General features: G+C 41.3%; 1 protein-coding gene across 1 annotated transcript in view; it reads right to left on the bottom strand.

Moving 5' to 3' along the window:
- The window catches only part of SKAP1 (src kinase associated phosphoprotein 1), a 290,911-nt gene extending 276,312 nt beyond the window's left edge, over positions 1-14,599 (bottom strand). Inside the window, exon 1 of the mRNA XM_036837890.1 lies at positions 14,533-14,599. Within this exon, the coding sequence (XP_036693785.1) occupies positions 14,533-14,581 (49 nt within the window). The 5' untranslated portion in view covers positions 14,582-14,599. The remainder of the gene's footprint in view (positions 1-14,532) is intronic.
- Between the last annotated feature and the right edge of the window lie 4,300 nt (positions 14,600-18,899).

The following is an 18,899-nucleotide window of genomic DNA, read 5'->3' as shown; positions in this document are numbered from 1 at the left end:
ATCAAAATAATTATGCTGAGTGAAAGAAGCATAACTACATACTATATGATTTCAGTTATATAAAATTCCAGGAAATTCTAGGAAATAAAATTAATACATAATTACAGAAAGATCAGTGGTTGTCTGGCATGGGGGTCAAGGAGCCAGGGATGTAATGAAAGCTTTGGGGGTGATGGATATGTTCACTATCTTGTTTGTGATAATAGTCTCTTGAGTATATACATATATCAAAACTTAATAAATTGTATACTTTAAAAAAAAAAAAAAATGTTTATCTTATAGATGCTTCACTCTGAACACTTTGAAGGAGTTAAAGCCTTAAAGATGAGACATCACTCCTCTAGGATGGAGATGGGAGCCTGTATGGAGAAAGGAGGGGTGTAGAAAATGTTTGTTGAGATTGTGGAGAAGAGAAGGGGCTATCAAAGGGAGGAGGGACTCCTCTCAGGGACCCATCCCAGGAGTCCTTTGCTTGGATTGATGCGATAGGTGGGGAGTAAAGATCTGCATCATCCTCGGGACTTCCTTGAGTGAGCCGCTAACAGTAAGACATCCTTTCCAGTAACAGACTATGCCCACCCACTTTGCCATGCCTAGCAAATCATGCCCGCCAAAGCAAAACAATATCTACCTTGGAAGTAACATAAGGTCACATTTCATTCTAGATACCTGAGTATTCTATTTGTCTGGGTATTTAATTAAATGTCACAACTATCCCTTTATGTAACGTATTGCTATTTTACAGAAAAAAACAGCCAGGTTGCAGATCCAATTTCTACAAAGTCTCATTGACAGCTTCTGGTAGAAACAAACAAAAAATAATAATTTCTGATTCCTTGTTGCAAATATGCTGAAGGTATCCAACCATTAGTATTTCTGCAGTGACTCTTAAATATCTCACTAAAATCAAACCTCTGAAACTTTAGTGTTAATTTTTCTATTCTAACGATGGAAGACTTCATAGAAACCTTGTCTTGCCTATTTTCACACCAATTAAATAAAAGTATCATAGTGGGGGAAAATGACTTTTAGTTTGCTTAGAGCTTGTTTTAAACCTTGCATTAAATTTTCGATCTGGCAATTAGTTTTAATCCTTAAGGCATATGTTTTTTGCTTTTTGTTAAGAGGTAAAACTTGTTGGCAAGGCTAAAATCATACCCACCAGCTTTGTTTTGGCTTGCAGGAAGTTGTCAGCATACAATAGAGAAACTGTCAGCATGTTCTGGTTGTGGTTTGCTTCAACCTGCTGATTGTTTCTGCCCCATGACCCAAGAAATGTGTGGTGTTTATATTTTTCATTCTCTTACCTCCTGAAGGGGAAAAAAATGACAATACCTATATACTCACAGCACAGAGAAAACAAAAACCAGGAACGAAAACACAGATACTACTTTGGATTAAGTTTTAACTACTGGCCAGTCTACAAATCTAGGATTAACACTTCTGCAATCTTCCATTTGAGAGTCTAAGAATCTATCCTACGGAAATATTTGCATATGTATGCAAAGATGCAGATATGTTCTCTACAGCACTGTGGAAATACAAAAAAATCTGGAAACGATCTAAACATCCTTCAATAGGTGAATACTTAAAAAATTTTGAAATACTGTGCAGCAGTTTAAAAATGAATATATATATATGAATATATACATAGATTCATATGGAAAGGTATCCAATGGTGCAATGTTAAAAAACCAAGCAGTCTATATACTTTTTTTCATTTTTTTTTCATTGAACTATAGTTGATTTACAATATTGTGTTAGCTTCAGGTATACAGCAAAGTGATTCATATATATATATATATATATATATACTCTTCTTCAGATTCTTTTCCATTATAGGTTATTATAAGATATTGAAGATAGCTCCCTGTGCTATAGAGTAAATCCTTGTTTATCTATTTTGTATATAGTGGTGCATATCTGTTAACACCAGACTCCTAATTTACACCACCCCACCTTCTCCTTTGGTAACCGTAAGTTTGTTTCCTATGTCTGTGAGTCTGTTTCTGTTTTGTAAATAAGTCCATTTGTATTATTTTTTAGATTCCACATATAAGTGATATATAATATTTGTCTTTCTCTGACTTACTTCACTTAGTACAATAATCTCTAGGCCCATCCATGTTGCTGCAAATTGCAATATTTCATTCCTTTTATGGATGAGTAATATTCCATTGTGTGTGTGTGTGTGTGTGTGTGTGTGTGTGTGTGTGTGTGTATCACATCTTCTTTATCCATTCATCTGTTGATGGACACTTAGGTTGCTTCCATCTCTTGGCTATTGTAAATAGTGTTGCTATGAACACTGGGGTGCATATATCTTTTCAAATTAGAGCTTTCGTCTTTTCCAGATATATGCCCAAGAGTGCGATTGCTGGATCATATGGTAGTTCTATTTTTAGTTTTTTAAGGAACCTCCATATTGTTTTCCATAGTGGTTGCACCAATTTACATTCCCACCAACAGTGTAGGAGGATTCCCTTTTCTCCACACCCTCTCCAGTATTTATTATTTGTAGACTTTTTGATGATGGCCATTCTGACTGGTGTGAGGTGATAACTCGTTGTAGTTTTGATTTGCATTTCTCTAATAATTAGCGATGTTGAGCATCTTTTCATGTGCCTGTTGCCTATCTGGTTGTCTTCTTTGTAGAAATGTCTATTTAGTTCTTCTGCCCATTTTTCAATTGAGTTGTTTGTTTTTTTCATATTGAGTTGTATAAGCTGTTTGTATATTTTGGAAATTAAGCCCTTGTTGGTCCCACAGTTTGCAAATATTTTTTCCCATTCTGTTAGGCTTTTTGTTTTGTTTTGTTTATGGTTTCCTTTGCTGTGCAAATGCTTATAAGTTTGATTAGGACCCATTTGTTTACTTTTGCTTTTATTTCTATTACCTTGGGAGACTGATCTAAGAAAACACTGCTACAATTTATGTCGGAGAATGTTTTGCCTATATTCTCTTCTAGGCGTCCTATGATGTCATGTCTTATATTTAAGTCTTTACGCCATTTTGAGTTTATTTTTGTGTATGATGTGAGGGAGTGTTCTAATGTACATTATTGATTTACATGAGGCTGTCCAGCTCTCCCAACACCACTTGCTGAAGAGGCTGTCTTTTCTCCATTGTATATGCTTGCTTCCTTTGTCAAAGATTAATTGACCTTAACTATGTGTTTCTCAGCTCTCTATTCTGTTCCATTGATCTATATGTCTGTTTTTGTGCCAATACCATGCTGTTTTTTTTTTAATAAATTTATTTATTTTATTTATTTATTTTTGGCTGTGTTGGGTCTTTGCTGCTGCGCGCAGGCTTTCTCTACTTGCGGCGAGCGGGGGCTACTCTTTGTTGTGGTGAGTGGGCTTCTCATTGCGGTGGCTTCTCTTATTGCAGAGCACAGGCTCTAGATGCACAGGCTTCAGTAGTTGTGGCACGCGGGCTGAGTAGTTGTGCCTCGTGGGCTCTAGAGTGCAGGCTTAGTAGTTGTGGCGCACAGGCTTAGTTGCTCCACAGCATGTGGGATCTTCCGGGACCAGGGCTCGAACCTGTGTCCCCTGCATTGGCAGGCAGATTCTTAACCACTGCGCCACCAGGGAAGCCCTACCATGCTGTTTTGATTACTGTAGCTTTGAATATTGTCTGAAGCCTGGGAGGGTTATGCCTCCAGCTTTGTTCTTTTTCCTCAGGATTGCTTTGGAAATTCTGGGTCTTCTGTGGTTCCATAAAAAATTTAAGATTATTTGTTCTTGTTGTGTGAAAAATGTCATGGGTAGTTTGATAGGGATCACATTAAATCTGTATGTTGCTTTGGGTAGTATGGCCATTTTAACAATATTAATTCTTCCAATCAAAGAGCATGGGATATCTTTCCATTTCTTTGAATCATTTTCAATTTCTTTTATCATTGTTTTATAGTTCTCTGCATATAGGTCTTTCATCTCCTTGGTTAGGTTTATTCCTAGGTATGTTTTTGACACAATTTTAAATGGGATTGTTTTTTCACTTTCTCTTTCTTATATTTCATTGTTAGTGTAAAAAAAATTCAACAGATTTCTGTATATTAATCTTGTAACCTGCTACCTTGCTGAATTCATTTATTAGTTCTAATAGTTTTTGTGTGGAGTCTTTAGGGTCTTCTCTATAGAGTATCATGTCATCTGCATATAATGACAATTTTACCTCTTCCCTTCCAACTTGGATACCTTTTATTTCTTTTTCTTGTCTGACTGCTGTGGCTAGGTCAAGTAGTCTATATACTTCTATGTTGTGCAAATATTCTACAATAAAAATGTATCCATAAGTTATTTTTGTAATTAAAACAATACATGGACCATAACATCTACCAGAATATCTAAAAATAAAAAGACCACAACATCAAGTGTTGGTGAGGAAATGGAGCACTTGGAATTCTCATACACTGTTGGTGGGATTGTAAAATAGGTACAATCACTTTGGGAAACTGGAGTTTCCAATAAAATTAAATGTATTCATGCCCTACGACCAAGTAATTCCACTCTTAGATAGTTATCCAGGAGAAATGAGTGTTTATGTTACAAAACAAGTTATACAAGAATGCTCATAGCAGCTATATTCATAATAACCCAAAACTGAACAACTCAATGTTCAAGAGAAGAAGAATGGATAAACAAACTGTGGAATATTCACACAATGGAATACTACTTAGCAAAAGGATAAGATAAATCTGATACACAGAACAACATGGATAACTCTCAAAAACATTATGCTGAGGACAGACACAAAAGAGATCATACTGATCTATGAAGTTCCAGAACTGGAAAGGAAACTTTCTAGGGAGATGGAAATGTTTACGTCTTGATGTGGGTTGTAGTCACACAGTCACACAGTCATACATACATGAAAGTCATCCAGTTGTAACACTTAACATTAGTGCATTTTATGTACGTAAATCATACCTTAATAAAGTACTGGGAAGGAAGGAAGGAAGAGAGGGAGGAATCGATGGATGAAGAGGTTCACACAAAGAGTTATCAAAAAGGAAAATTTACTTTAAAGAGAGAGTGATTTTAAGGGCGTTTATTACAATGCAGTTAAGAGAGATTTTCTGTAGCTTTCTAAGTATCCAGGATACTTCTCATACTTGATTTATAATATACAGTACCTTAATTAATTCCAACTCAACTACTATATTGGTTTAAGTATGTATAAGTATGTGCCACTGGATACATTTTAGTAAAGTTCCTATTATGTGAATAAAAATTTTATTTCCCTATAACATACTAATATTAGAATATCAACAATGTTAAGAGGAGACCCTAGATGAGAATTTAAGTAATTCATAAATGATTTTATCAAAGCCATAAGCCTTCAGGAAAGCTTGCTCTCTGGATGCTAAGACCACTCTGTTTCTAAGCCCACATCTGTCCTATGTTCCATGTAAAAGCTGGATAGTAAAATTAAACAGTGGAACTCAAAGACTCCAAACCTGAAAAGCCAGCTGTTATAATCACCTAACCTATAATGCAGTACTGACAAACTGGAAAAGCAAGCAATGAACTTGGAAACACAGGGGAAATAAATATGAATAAACGTAGCAGAAATTATAGGATTTCTGTACAGTGTAATGGTTTATAACATGAAAAAATTAGATCTATGATAGTTATGTTAATATGTTAAGATTCTCAGATGATGGTAAAACTTGAAACTTATCTTATTTTTCCTGTATTTAAAATGATTAAAAATTGTTTAAGTATTACACTTATATAAAGAGGTAAAAATGTTATTATCTTAATAGTTGGCACTAGAATTCCTCTTAGGAAGAGAATCGCCATGGTTTGGCAAAGTAATTTGTTTCTCCATGTGTGGGTGTTGGTGGGAACCTAAACCACTAAACAGATAGCTAAACTGCCTTTCCATGTGGCAAGGGAAAAAAAAAATTTTTTTGTTTTGCTCCAGATAGGATAAAGGGAGAAAGTGCCAGTGAGAAAGCATAAGGCTGAGAACTACATCAGGTGAAAGGCCAGAGGTCACTGTCTGATGACTGGAGTGGGAAAAGGGGCTTTAGGAATAGGGATGCCTAATATTCAATTTGAAATCGTTTGCATTACTGCAGTGGAAACCCTTCCTCCCTCTCCCCGCACCCGCTGACTCTCCAGTGATGTCTTCTACACTCACAGGGACTTCATGTGGGTAGGTCTTTGCGGAAATTGAAGGCAAGGATATATGTCAAGAACATGGTTTCTCAACCTTGGCACTAATGACATTTGGGGCTGGATAATTCTTTGTTGTGGAGGCTATCCTATGCATTGTAGGAAGCTGAGCAGCATCCCTGGCCTCTACCCATTAGGTGCCAATAGCACCCTCCCCAGCTGTGACAACAAAAAATGTCTCCAAGTGTTGCCAAATGCCCCCATGGGACAAAATCACCCCATTTGGGAACCGCTAGTTTAGGCCTACAGAAAGCACACATGGAAGGAGGGGATCCTGGAAGCAAAAGTAACCTTGAGAATGCATGCCCATTGAGAATTATTCAGATCTTGAGGAGATGTTCGGGCTTCCACAATGGGGAGTAGATCTTGCCTAGAGTTCAAAAGGCCTGGGCAGACCAGTTAACATCTAGGCTATACCCACAATGAAACTAAAATATTTCTACCAATTAAAAAAATAGTTCTGGGGCTTCCCTGGTGGTGCAGTGGTTGAGAGTATGCCTGCCAATGCAGGGCACACGGGTTCGAGCCTTGGTCTGGGAAGATCCCACATGCCGCGGAGCAACTAGGCCCGTGAGCCACAATTACTGAGCCTGCGCGACTGGAGCTTGTGCTCCGCAACAAGAGAGGCCGCGATAGTGAGAGGCCTGCGCACCGTGATGAAGAGTGGCCCCCACTTGCCGCAACTAGAGAAAGCCCTCGCACAGAAACGAAGACCCAACACAGCCAAAAATAAATTAATTAATTAAAAAAAAATAGTTCTGTTTATAAAAACAGAAAGGGAGAAGGGGAAGATTAAACCTTTCATTTTTTTTCAACTGACAAGTAGTACAAAAATACTATTTTTACACAAACACACACACATACAAAGCATTCTATAACAAGGTAGGGAACACATGTCTTTCTTAAGTTAGCAGGGAAGCTAACTTCCTCTCTCCTTTCTCCAAAAAGCTTCTCATAGAAATAATCACTGGACTCTGATCTAAGGAAGGAAGGAAATGAAGAAGATCCTGAAAGAACCCCTACAAACCTCCCCTAATTTGGAGTAGCAAGGATGAACCACCAACCCAAGCAAAGGGCCATGCCTAGGAGTTTTCCTGTGGAGAGGCAGCTGCAAGAAGAGAGATCAATAGGACTTCCTCAAAGAAAAAAAAAATTTTAATTTTATTTACCAAACATATGGTGTGTAATACATTCTAGATATTATTCTAAGTTCTTTTCAAATATTTAGTCCTTTATTCCTCATTTAAATTCTATGAGATAGGTACTATTATTATCCCCATTTTACAGCTAAGACCCAAAGTTAAATACTAGTAAGAAAGTGGCAGAGTCAGGATTTGAACCTAGGCAAACTTATCACAAAACAAATATACAGGACCTATGAGAAAACAAAGTTCAAAAAGAAAACTATATCTTGAAGAACTAGAGAAAATGTCTCCCTCTGAAGCAGATTTATTATTAAAGAACACAAATGTTTAGAAAATTTCTAATCATATTTTCAACAACATTCAAAAAGTCATTATGGGGCTTCCCTGGTGGTGCAGTGGTTGAGAATCTGCCTGCCAATGCAGGGGACACGGGTTCGAGCCCTGGTCTGGGAAGATCCCACATGCCGCGGAGCAACTGGGCCCGTGAGCCACAACTACTGAGCCTGCACGTCTGGAGCCTGGGCTCTGCAACAAGAGAGGCCGCGATAGTGAGAGGCCCGCGCACCGCGATGAAGACTGGCCCCCGCTCGCCGCAACTAGAGAAAGCCCTCGCACAGAAACGAAGACCCAACACAGCCAAAAATAAAAAATAAATACATAAATAAATTTATAAAAAAAAAAAGTCATTATGCCTATAAGCCATATTTACAGATGTAATGAAAATGAAACAATGAGTGATGAGGAAAGAACACATGGAAATTTTTTTAAATAAATAAATGCTGAATTTAAAACTGTAATGAAGTCACTGACGGATGAGACAATAAAAGAGATGAAACACAGAGAATAGATCAGGGTCCTAATATATTTATAATATAAATCCTAGTATGACAGAATAAAAGAGATGGAGTAGAAGCAATGACAATAGAAAAAATTTTCTCAAGTTAAAGACCTGAGTCTTTAGATCAAAAGGGTTCACTAAATACCAGGCAAAATTATTAAAAAGTCTAAAACCTTGAAATTATCTAGTGACATTTTTGAGAGCAAAGAAAAATATCCTATAAACATCCAGGCAGGCAGTGGGAGGAATGGGTTATAAAAGAAATATATCAGGCTGGCATCAGACTTCTCCTCCACAAAATCGAAGACCAGAAGATAAGGGTAAAACTTCGAGAGTTTAAGTTGAGAGAAAGGGGAAGAAAGGGAAAGAGTGTGACCCTAGAACCTCATGCCCACAGCTAAGTTTATATGAAACTAGATAGACACATACTCAAACTTGGAGGGGCTCAGTAAGGGTACTATCAAAGTACCCTTCCTGAGAAATTCACTCAGCATTATATTCTCAATTGTCATCTAGTAGGGTTTTATGCACTGTCCAATACAGCAGGCACTGTGGCTACTGAGCAGCTGAAATGTAGCTAGTGCAATTGCGTAACTGATTTTTTTGGTTTTTATTTAATTTTAGTTAATTTAAATTTAAATAGCCACATGCGGCCAGTGGCTACCATTCTAGCAAAGTCTAAATATCTAAGAGATAAAGAGTTTAAGAATGAAAAAGCCATGATACAAAAAGTAAGCAATGAACAAGTTAAACAGGAAGAAAAAATATTATTATAGCTATGGTTTTAAATATTATGCAAATGTCAAAAAATAATTATTGTAATCCAATATACACAATAAAACATTAATAATTCTCTGAATCTAAAATCCAAGATTATATCAGCAATTTCACATTTCACACAGGAGGAAAGAGCTAGAAGATACTGTTTCATTCTTAACGTTGCTAATCAGAGGGAAATGTTTTTGGGTTTTTTTTTCCCATAAAGGTAAAACTATCAGTGGAATAAAACCAGGATGTATAACTTCAAAATCACTCAAAAGAAAAAAAAGAACTTAGTGATCTAGGAAAATGCTCAGGAGACCATAGCAAATAAAAACTATCAGTGGAAAAATCAGTATACAAAACTATACACACAAAATGTCACAACTTTTAAAGCATGTACAAATAATAATAACTGAAAGAAATAAATGGAAATTTAACAATTGTTGACTATGGGTGGCTGTATATCCTTGTGTTTTCTAAATTTTCTACAATGAGCATTATTGCTCTTATGTGTTTTCTAAATTTTCTACAATGAGCATTATTGCTCTTATAACCAAAAAATTTAACAAAAAAGAAATAGAAGTATGGTCATATACCTTTCAGAATTCAACCGAAGTAACATCACCTATCTAGAAGACAACCCAGTATCAAAAATTAAGTAAAAAAGACTCTGAGTTGGACTTCCCTGGTGGTGCAGTGGTTAAGAATCCGCCTGCCAATGCAGGGGACACGGGTTCGAGCCCTGGTCCGGGAAGATCCCACATGCCACGGAGCAACTAAGCCCGTGCACCACAACTACTGAGCCCGTGTGCCTAGAGCCAGTGCTCGGCAAGAAAGAGAAGCCACCGCAATGAGAAGCCCGCACACCTCAGTGAAGAGTAGCCCCCACTCGCCGCAACTAGAGAAAGCCTGTGCACAGCACTGAAGACCCAATGCAGCCAAAAATAAATAAATAAATTTATTTAAAAAAAAAGACTCTGAGCAGCCACAGTACATGTTACAAAGTGCAGGCCTAACGGTTTGGGTACTGTGTTCATCAAGAGAGCCCTTCATACTTTCTTTCACACATATCTTAATTCCAATGAACTTAATTATCTGATGTTCCAATAGCATTGGGGATACAGATACACTGAGAGCAGTGCAAAGTGATAGGCCTGGTCTAACAGTAGGAAAAAAAAATGACAAAAATTAAAAAGTAAAACAGACATAGACATTCACAAAGCAGTCCAGGGGCAATTATGGCAGAAAAATCCCTAAACAACTCAATATTCCCATAAAGTATGATAAATGATATTCACTATAACAACTCTGAGTTATAGTGTTCAGAGGAGGTGCCTTTGAACACAGACTGGTTGGTTGAGGAAGTGTGAGAAGTTCCTACTGCATCTGAGAAAAAACTGATCACAAATGTTTATAATAAAAAGAGTGCTTGGGGCTTCCCTGGTGGCGCAGTGGTTGAGAATCTGCCTGCTAATGCAGGGGACACGGGTTCGAGCCCTGGTCTGGGAAGATCCCACATGCCACGGAGCAACTGGGCCCGTGAGCCACAACTACTGAGCCTGCGCGTCTGGAGCCTGTGCTCCGCAACAAGAGAGGCCGCGATAGTGAGAGGCCCGCGCACCGCGATGAAGAGTGGCCCCCACTTGCCGCAGCTAGGGAAGGCCCTCGCACAGAAATGAAGACCCAACACAGCCAAAAATAATAAATAAATAAATAAATAAAGAATCTATCAAGGGACTAAGTTAAAAAAAAAAAAAAAAAAAAAAGAGTGCTTAAAGAGAATATCTTCAGCTATCCAGCACAACTCACTCCCGCGAGTTCCACAGAATTGGAGTTTTACTATGTTGAAAAGGATTTTATGGTTGGCTACATGGAGGACCAATACAAATCTGGAGAACAATCTGGAAGGAAATGATTAATGACTTCTTCTTTCCAAGAAAGTTTAAAAATAAGTAACCATAGGCATATTGGAATCAGCGTTAATGCAGCAATTGCTACTAAATGCAGCCGAGTTGTGGATGTTATTTTGTCTCTAATCCATATTTGAGCAGGATTTAGGTACCTTGTAGATAGTTGGGACCTATTAGCTATTAAAGTCAGTAAGCCCCATTCCATCACACAAGACAAATTGTGAACTAAAGAAATATTTATTCTCCTTCCTTCGTACTTGCCTCTTGTGCTTCTGACTTCAAAAGTGGGGCTAGAAAGACAAGGAAGAAACTGATTATGTTTGTATCTGTGAAACAAAGATTATGCAAACTGCCAGCACTCCATTGTTTTTGTTTTCAGCGTGGTTATCACCAAACAAAAACGAAAAGATAACTTCTACATCTGAAGCCTGATTATTTGAAAACAGACCTGAATATTTCCTTCTCTTTCAATAAGGCAGTAAATGCCCTTCACTTTACTTATCTATAAGGTACTTATTTGCTGATATGGACTAGTTACTATTTCTATATGAGAGCTTGACAGAGTCTATCTGAGGAAGATGTTTCCTGAGTTACCCTAGAAACCTCTCACTGCTTTAATATTTGCCCAAAATCCAAGAAAGCATTAAAAAAAAAAAAAAAATCCCCACCTTCCACACACCCTTAGAGCTACCAAGAGAAAAGCATAATCACAACCCTGGTTAATGGCCCTTTCGAACTCTGACCTCTCTAAGCTTCTTTTCGTTTTTTGTTCCTTTTCCTTTTAAATAACCTTCCTGGTTGTTTCTTCCTATTACAAAAGTAATACATGGTCATTGTCATGGTTCAAACAACATGAAGATGTATGAAATAAAATTAGTAATCTCTCCCCCACTCTCTCACTCCCCTCCCTAGGAAACCAATGTTAGGAGCTTGGTGTATATTCTTTCTTAGTCCCTCCTAGGCTTACACAAACATACATAATATATGGGGTTTTGTTGCTGTTTTCAAACATAAATGGTATATTATATATACTACGGTGTACCTTGCTTTTTAGTCTTAAAAATATGTTATGGACACTTTCCAAGCCGATATATACAGATCCACCACAACCTTTTTAATGGCTGCAAAATATTCCATAAAATGAATAATCATTCATACCATCACCTGACCTTTCCTAACTCATGGACATTTACTATGGACCCTGGTACACATACTTCATGTCCTTTAATTTCAGTAACACGGATTCCTAGAAGTGGAGCTTCTTGGTCAAATGAAACACTTTCAAATGTTTAAAATTTAACAAAATTAATTTTAGACCTTCAGAATTTCTGTTCCCTTCATTATGCAAAATTTGGCATAAACCTTTCACAATGCTTTGCATATTTTATTTTTCAAAGCACACATACTATGTCAAAAAATGCCCCTGTCATTTATGCTCATGTAGTTATAAATAAATAAATGCTTAAGTTAGGGCTGTGATGGCTAGTGTTAAATCACTGTGTAAATGCTTATGCCTTGGTTTATGAAAGTAGTAATTCATTGTGGAAACTCCACCCGCACGGCCTGTGGCAGCACTAAAGTGGCAGCACTCTCACCCTGTGACTCCCTCCACTGAGTGACGACATAGAGATCAGGACCTACATATTTTCTAATTGTCAACAGTTAACCTTAAAAAGTGTGTGTGGGGGGGTGGGGAGACAAACAGCAACAGACGATAAATGGATAGCCATTATGGGTTTATAATATCTACAAATTATTTGTAGTACAATGAATAATTCTGCTGGTCTACACCAGAGTGTGTTCCATAAAAAACAAAACCTACAACCAATATGTTGCTATGATTACATGAACCTTTCAAAAGTATATTCTTCAAACACTTTTCAATAGAATTATTGGTTGAATCCCACTTTCACATTTTTCTCTCTACTTCAGATTCAGACTCTAATTGCAAACTTAAAAAAAAAAAAGCCTTAAAGAAATATATTAACCAACAAAGCTCCTTAAAATTTAATCTCAGACTCCTCCGTATATTCTAAAGACCCGAGCACCAACAGAGATTGTTAAGACACAGCAAGTTTGACACAAAAGTATGTGACACGCAATTAATCTCCATTCATACCCTGCTCTACTTGTCAGCAAACAAAGGTTCTGCTTTAGGAGGAGATCTGAAGACTTCAATTAAAAACAGTCAGCTAACAAGAAAATAATCTAAACTAAAGGAAGGTGGCAGGTGCAGAAATGAGCTGTTTACCAAAGTGTCAGTTTTGAACAATAAAGAACTGCACATCAAAAACGTTGAAGGAGTGGATGTCATTGCAAGCTTCTGAAAATTAAAAGGAATCTTCTACCAAGGCGGCACACAAAATGGAAGTCTAGTTTAACTAGGTTGTAAAATAGGTTCCCTCTCAACAAATGACAGATACCAATAAAAAGAATCAGATTATACCTTTAACTGCAAGGGCAGAATGAAACTTTTTGCCACAGTTCCTTCTCTCCTGGAAACCAGACATGTAGAGCCTCTCTTTACACTTGGAATTATTGAACCAACAGTAGAGGGAAAGGCTGGGTTGCTTCTTCTTAGACACCCGGGTGATGCTTTTACCCTGCAAATACTGTTCTATTCTGAAAGTTTAGATTCACTCGGGTCATAAGTAAAATAAATTTGGAAACTTCACCTCAGAAGAAATACCTAGTTGACAGCTTTTACAGAGAAGCAACCCAGAATGGAAACCGAGCCACAAACAGACTGAAAAGACTTGCCAAATATTTGATTAGGAGGCATTTAGACCAAAATAACAAGATAATGGAGATATAAAACCAATTAAATTGAGAGAAACTGAAAAAAACAAAACAAAACAAAACTTCTTGCCAAAAGTATGACCTGCCCAAAGCAGGCCATTTGTCACATAGATGCCAAAAGGCTTAATTCGGATGAGTTTCCTCCTGGAACCCTTATGCAAGCACAGACTCCAGGTCCCTGTCCTTCCAGGAAGGTCAGTTACAGGAACAGCAAGTTACTTTCACCAGAAAAAGTGTGAGGCAAGCAGATGATCTTGTAACTCTGGAGTGTTACAGCGGGATGTGTTGAGTGTTAGTGACTGAACACACCGCAATGGGGCACTTCTAGAAAGGGAAGAGATGTAATACTAGGATCCGCCTGCCCCAGGTGCATGAGGGACCCCCGGAGCTGCAGGAGGGTGAAGGGGACCTAGGGTCTGGGTGCCCGGGCCTTGGCTGACAGGAGCCCGTGAGCCCTCACAGCCCCTTGGGAGCCTGGGGCGCTCTAAGCAGGAAGGTCAAGGCACCCTGTGAGCGGGACGGACAGAGTCAGGGCGGGAGAGGGACGAGAGCGAAACCTATAGGCGCAGGGCGTCCCGAGGAGAAAGGGACAGCTTGAAGGCCAGCACGGCGGCCCGGGGACCATGAACGCGGCCTGAACTTGCTCAGAAGCCTGGAGGCTACGTGGGAGGTGGAGACGCCTTGAGGAAAAAGAAAATGTGTTACTGAGGCGAGTGAAAGGGACCCTGGGCGGGGGATGAACAGCTGGCTCTGCAGAGTCAGGACTCCGGCAGCCTCGAGGTTCTAGAAGGCGGTGGGTGAGGGAGCTGACGGGGAAGGCCGGCCTTGGGAGCCGCTGTCGTCTCGGCTGCTGCCGGGCTCGGCACGTGAGACTCCCGGCGGGGCATTACCTTCCAGGAGCCAAAGGATCTCCTCGGGGAGGGCGGCGGCGGCCTGCATGTGGCGGGCGGCGGGAGAGGGGCGGGCGGGCTGCAGCGGCACCTGGCCCTCTGTCGCCGGCGTCGCGGGGCTGAGCCGCAGGGCGGGGCGCGCTCAGGAAGCGGCGCGCCGCGGGCGGGACGCCGGGGCGGCGGCTACACCTGTGCGCCGGGCCCGCGGCCCTCACGGCGGTGCCCGAGGGAGGAGGCGGCCGCCCCGCGCCCCCCGCACCCCAGCCCCCGGTCAAAACAAAGACGCGACGCCACCCCCGGGTACCCCGTCCCCGGGAGGCTCCCCATCCTAAGTCCCGGACAGCGGGCCTCGGGGGCAGGTTGAAAAGCCACCGTGGCGCCGCAATGAAGCTCGAGGAGGCAGAATCCGAGGACGGGGTCAGGCCCCGCCAAGTCGGACAGCAGTCATTTCCAACCCAAATCGCTCGTCCACGCCCAGAAAACCAGGGCAGAACCGCTTGTCAGGCAAACCAGGACGTTTCAAGGGAATGACCATATGTCACAATAAATAATCTCAAGCCACCAACTTTGGGGAGAATCAGAGCAGTCCGGCTGCAATGGACACAGGGAGCCAAAGTGTCCCTTCCTCCCTAAGTCTGAAAGGATGCAAGGAAAAGAAGGGGTAACCCAGGGAGAAAGCTGAGGCAGAGGGGGACCCAGCCCTTTCCCTCTAAGAGCTGACAAAGGGAGGAAAGTGAAGGACAAGATCACAGAAGTGTGCTTCCCTCTTATTCAAAGTAGTAGGTGTTGGGTGTCAATGTCCTGGCTGTGATATGGTCCTGTGATATTGCACGATGTTACCTGGGTAAAGAGGATAGCTCTGTATTATTTATCATAACTTCTGTGAATCTACAATTATCTTAAAGAGTGTTTTTTTTTTTTAAGTACAATAGGCCAAGTACCATGAAAAAAGTATAAAGCGCTCGCTAAAAGGAGGGAGATGAATATAATAAGAAAAGGAGGGACGTGCCAGTGTATGTGTGTTTAGCGGTGTGTGTGGCATTTGAGATGATTCTGAACACACCAGACTTTGAAGGAGCAGGAGGGCTTTCCAGGTGGAAGGACCAGAGTAAACAAAGATGGAAAAGCCTTCTGCTTGAGGAACAGCTAAATGACCCTCTTTTACTGGATGGTGTAGGGAAATTTGTCAAGAAAAATTGAGGTTCTATCGTAAAGGGACTTGAAAGTCAGAGTGAGGATTCTGAACTCAGTTGAGTGGACATTGGGGAGGCGTTGACAAATTTTGAGCTGGGGAGTGAGCTAAACTGAGCCCCTGTATAGTATGTGATCTTATACACATCTCACTTCACCTCTACCAATTTCCTCTTTGTAAAAAATGGAGTTTCTATTCTCAGATTCTACCTACAGAATATGTGGGAAGCACTGGGAGTGGTAAGAGAAAGAAAACGGAGAAGACGGGTGAAGTGGCTTTTACAGCAGCATCAGGGGAAATAATGACAGAACTGTGGATATGGGGATGGGAGCAGCAAGGAGAAACTCTCCAGAAGGACTCCTGGTAGCAGTGCCTGACTCCTGGCATAGTTTCCTTCCAGAGATACAGTTTCAGGGTTGGGGGCTTGATCCTTTAAGTGGTCCAGCGGCTTTGAGCCATCTATACATCTGAGTCCTGCCATCTGAAGAGGAATGGTGCCTTGGTTTCAGGGTTACATGACACAACCACAAGTTGCAGTAAATTGAGGTAGAAATGTGGGGGACAGGGGCTGGCAAGAGTCTCAGGGAATCCGGCTCCTGTTGCAAGGCCTTCTTGCCCTGGGAAAGTTAACGGTGGGCAGGCTGCCTCCTCTAGGCTCCAGAGCAATACCAGTTCCCTGCTGGGGCATTTTTATTTTTACCACACTCAGTGCTCCTTCTACAAAATTTTAGCTGCTCTGGAATCATTTTTGAGTACTTTTGACATGTGTTAAAAGGCAAGGGAGACTATATGGGAACTCTCTGTACTACCGTTGCAATTCTTCTTAAATCTAAAACTGTTCTAAAAAACAACGAGGGAAACACGGTCCCTCCTATACGTAACCCCAGCACTTTGCCTCGCTTTCCTCTCAGCAGTGGAAGGAAATTTGACAACCTCCCCCTCTTCTTTAAGGATATTTGTCAAAGGCTGATCTAGGCTACAAGTTAAAGGGTTGTTTGATAAAAAGCAATAATTGCATGTCCTATCAGGCCTCACTGCCTGTCATAGCTTACTTATACCAAAGGAAGCAGCAGAAACTCAAGGCAAAGATATTCTACATCCATTGTGGGTTTTAGAGGGATGGGATAGAGGGAGGTGCAGAGCTGGGTAGAGTGCAGTGACTGGCAGATTCCAATATGCCATTGTCATGTTGCATCAAGTTTCCTCTTGCAGACAGAAACCTGCCTCCACACATGAGCGCGGCCCCTCCTTAATCATCTAAGGACCCTGGTTCAGCAGTCAGCCTTACTCCTAATGACATTCTGTTAAATGGACAAATTCCTCTGAAGCCTTGTCCTTCTTTGAAATCCAATTTTGCAGGAAGCCAAATCTGATTGGGGGTAGCCATGGAAACCACACTGAGGAGTCTTGGAGGAGGTAGAGAGAGGCAAGGCAAAACATGATAGTCAAGAGTCTTTTACTGCTCTGTCGGAAATATCAAAGGGATCTGGAGAGGTTGGCAGCAGACGAGTCCCTGCCCGGGTCCTGTTCTGTGTGGCTGGGTACCATGTGGCTGTCATGGGAGTAAGCAGCCAGCTGTCTCCACACGCAGGCAGGGGGATGGAGCAGAATACACAAGTCCCAGGTCTGTCTGCCTCCCTCTTTTTCCCCTCCCCCCAGCCCCAATTCCAGCAAGATCCTAGCATCCCCTTCTTAGCTGTCTCCCCTTTAAAGGCAAACAACAAAAGAATGACAAGGTTAAAATACAAGGCCCTCACAGATAAGAGGTCCTTTGGAGCAGAGGCCATGAAATTAATCTGAAATTCCTTGTAATTAGATAAGATAAGGGTATCTAAAGAGATGCAGAGCAGCCAGGAATGGAGTCCACAGCACGATATGCAGAAAGGATACCGCCTGGTCCACAGGGGCCCCTCACACACTGTCAGGAGACAGAAGACACAGAAAACAGGGCCCATGCCAGCCTCTGGGCTGCTTGGAGATGCCGTTTACACATTCTCATGCCAGGTGGGCACTCACTGAATATGCATCCATGGGGTGTCCAGAGGGCTCAATCAGGAAGAAACAAAAGCATCTGGCACCCAGAATAGCATGGGTAGGAACAACTGCTAGCAAAGCAGGAGCTGGCTGGCACTGCTCCGCCCTGGGTGAAATGGGTCTGGAGAGGGGACTGCAGAGGGCAGCTCTTGGGCTTTATTCTGAGCTGGTTACTGAGCCCTGGATGCTGGGTCACGACACACGGCGGAGCTGACGTCTGCCCTGTGGATGTGCGGCCGCTGCATCTCAGCCCCTCGGTCCCAACCCCATCAGCTGGGCTTATTGACTCTTTTATTGACGATGCTGGGGCCTAATGGGGACAAGAGCTGCACACTTCATTAAGGACTGTGGAAGGAGAGGTGATGCATCCAGCCGGTGCCAAGAACCAGGCTCACTGCATGCTTGGCAAGACCCCGGAAACCAAGCCTCATGGCACCCTTGAGGCAGAGGAGCTGGACACAAGATGCTTGCTTGGGCACATCGCTCAGTGACCTTAAGATGCAGGGTTTCCACAGCTTACCAGAAGCCTTGCTCTTACTAAGTAGCGAATCTTTCCATTCAGGTGGGTCCTATTATACACACACTCACACAAATGCACTTCGATGGCCTCCCCTTCCAGCTCACATTTCCAGATTCTTTGCACTAATACATACAACAATATAAGCAGGTTCTCGTATCATATCAGGGAACATTCCCAAAGCAGGTTCTCAGTGAGGCGCAGTCTCAGAATAGAATGAGGGACTATTAAAACTCAAAAGAGTCTTCAAGGTGATTCAAATTTAAGATAAGGAACTGACCTAGTGCTCTGCACAGGGCCACCCACATCACCAGGGGCTGTGCTGGCATTAGAATCCTGGTTCTCTAGTGCTGGTCCAAAACTCTTATAGAACTGAACATCTGAGATGGATAGATAATTACAGCCCAGGGATCACTGAGCAGCTCTGTGAGACAATCAGTTGGTCTCCCTCCATCTAAATAGTAACATTTCTTTCTTTGTTCTTTATCTCATATTTCTATCACTCCCCTTGTTATTTTTCCCTAATATTTCCCACTTATTTTTTTGTATCTTCTTTGCCTATCCCTTAGACCGCATTAGACATCCCTCAGGGGCACTGCTGAGTCGAACAGAGGCCCTAAAGAC

This window comes from Balaenoptera musculus, chromosome 20, assembly GCF_009873245.2.
Source record: "Balaenoptera musculus isolate JJ_BM4_2016_0621 chromosome 20, mBalMus1.pri.v3, whole genome shotgun sequence".
Taxonomy (NCBI): domain Eukaryota; kingdom Metazoa; phylum Chordata; class Mammalia; order Artiodactyla; family Balaenopteridae; genus Balaenoptera; species Balaenoptera musculus.
The sequence above is the reverse complement of the archived record's forward strand: the minus strand, read 5'-3'. Positions and strand labels throughout refer to the sequence as shown.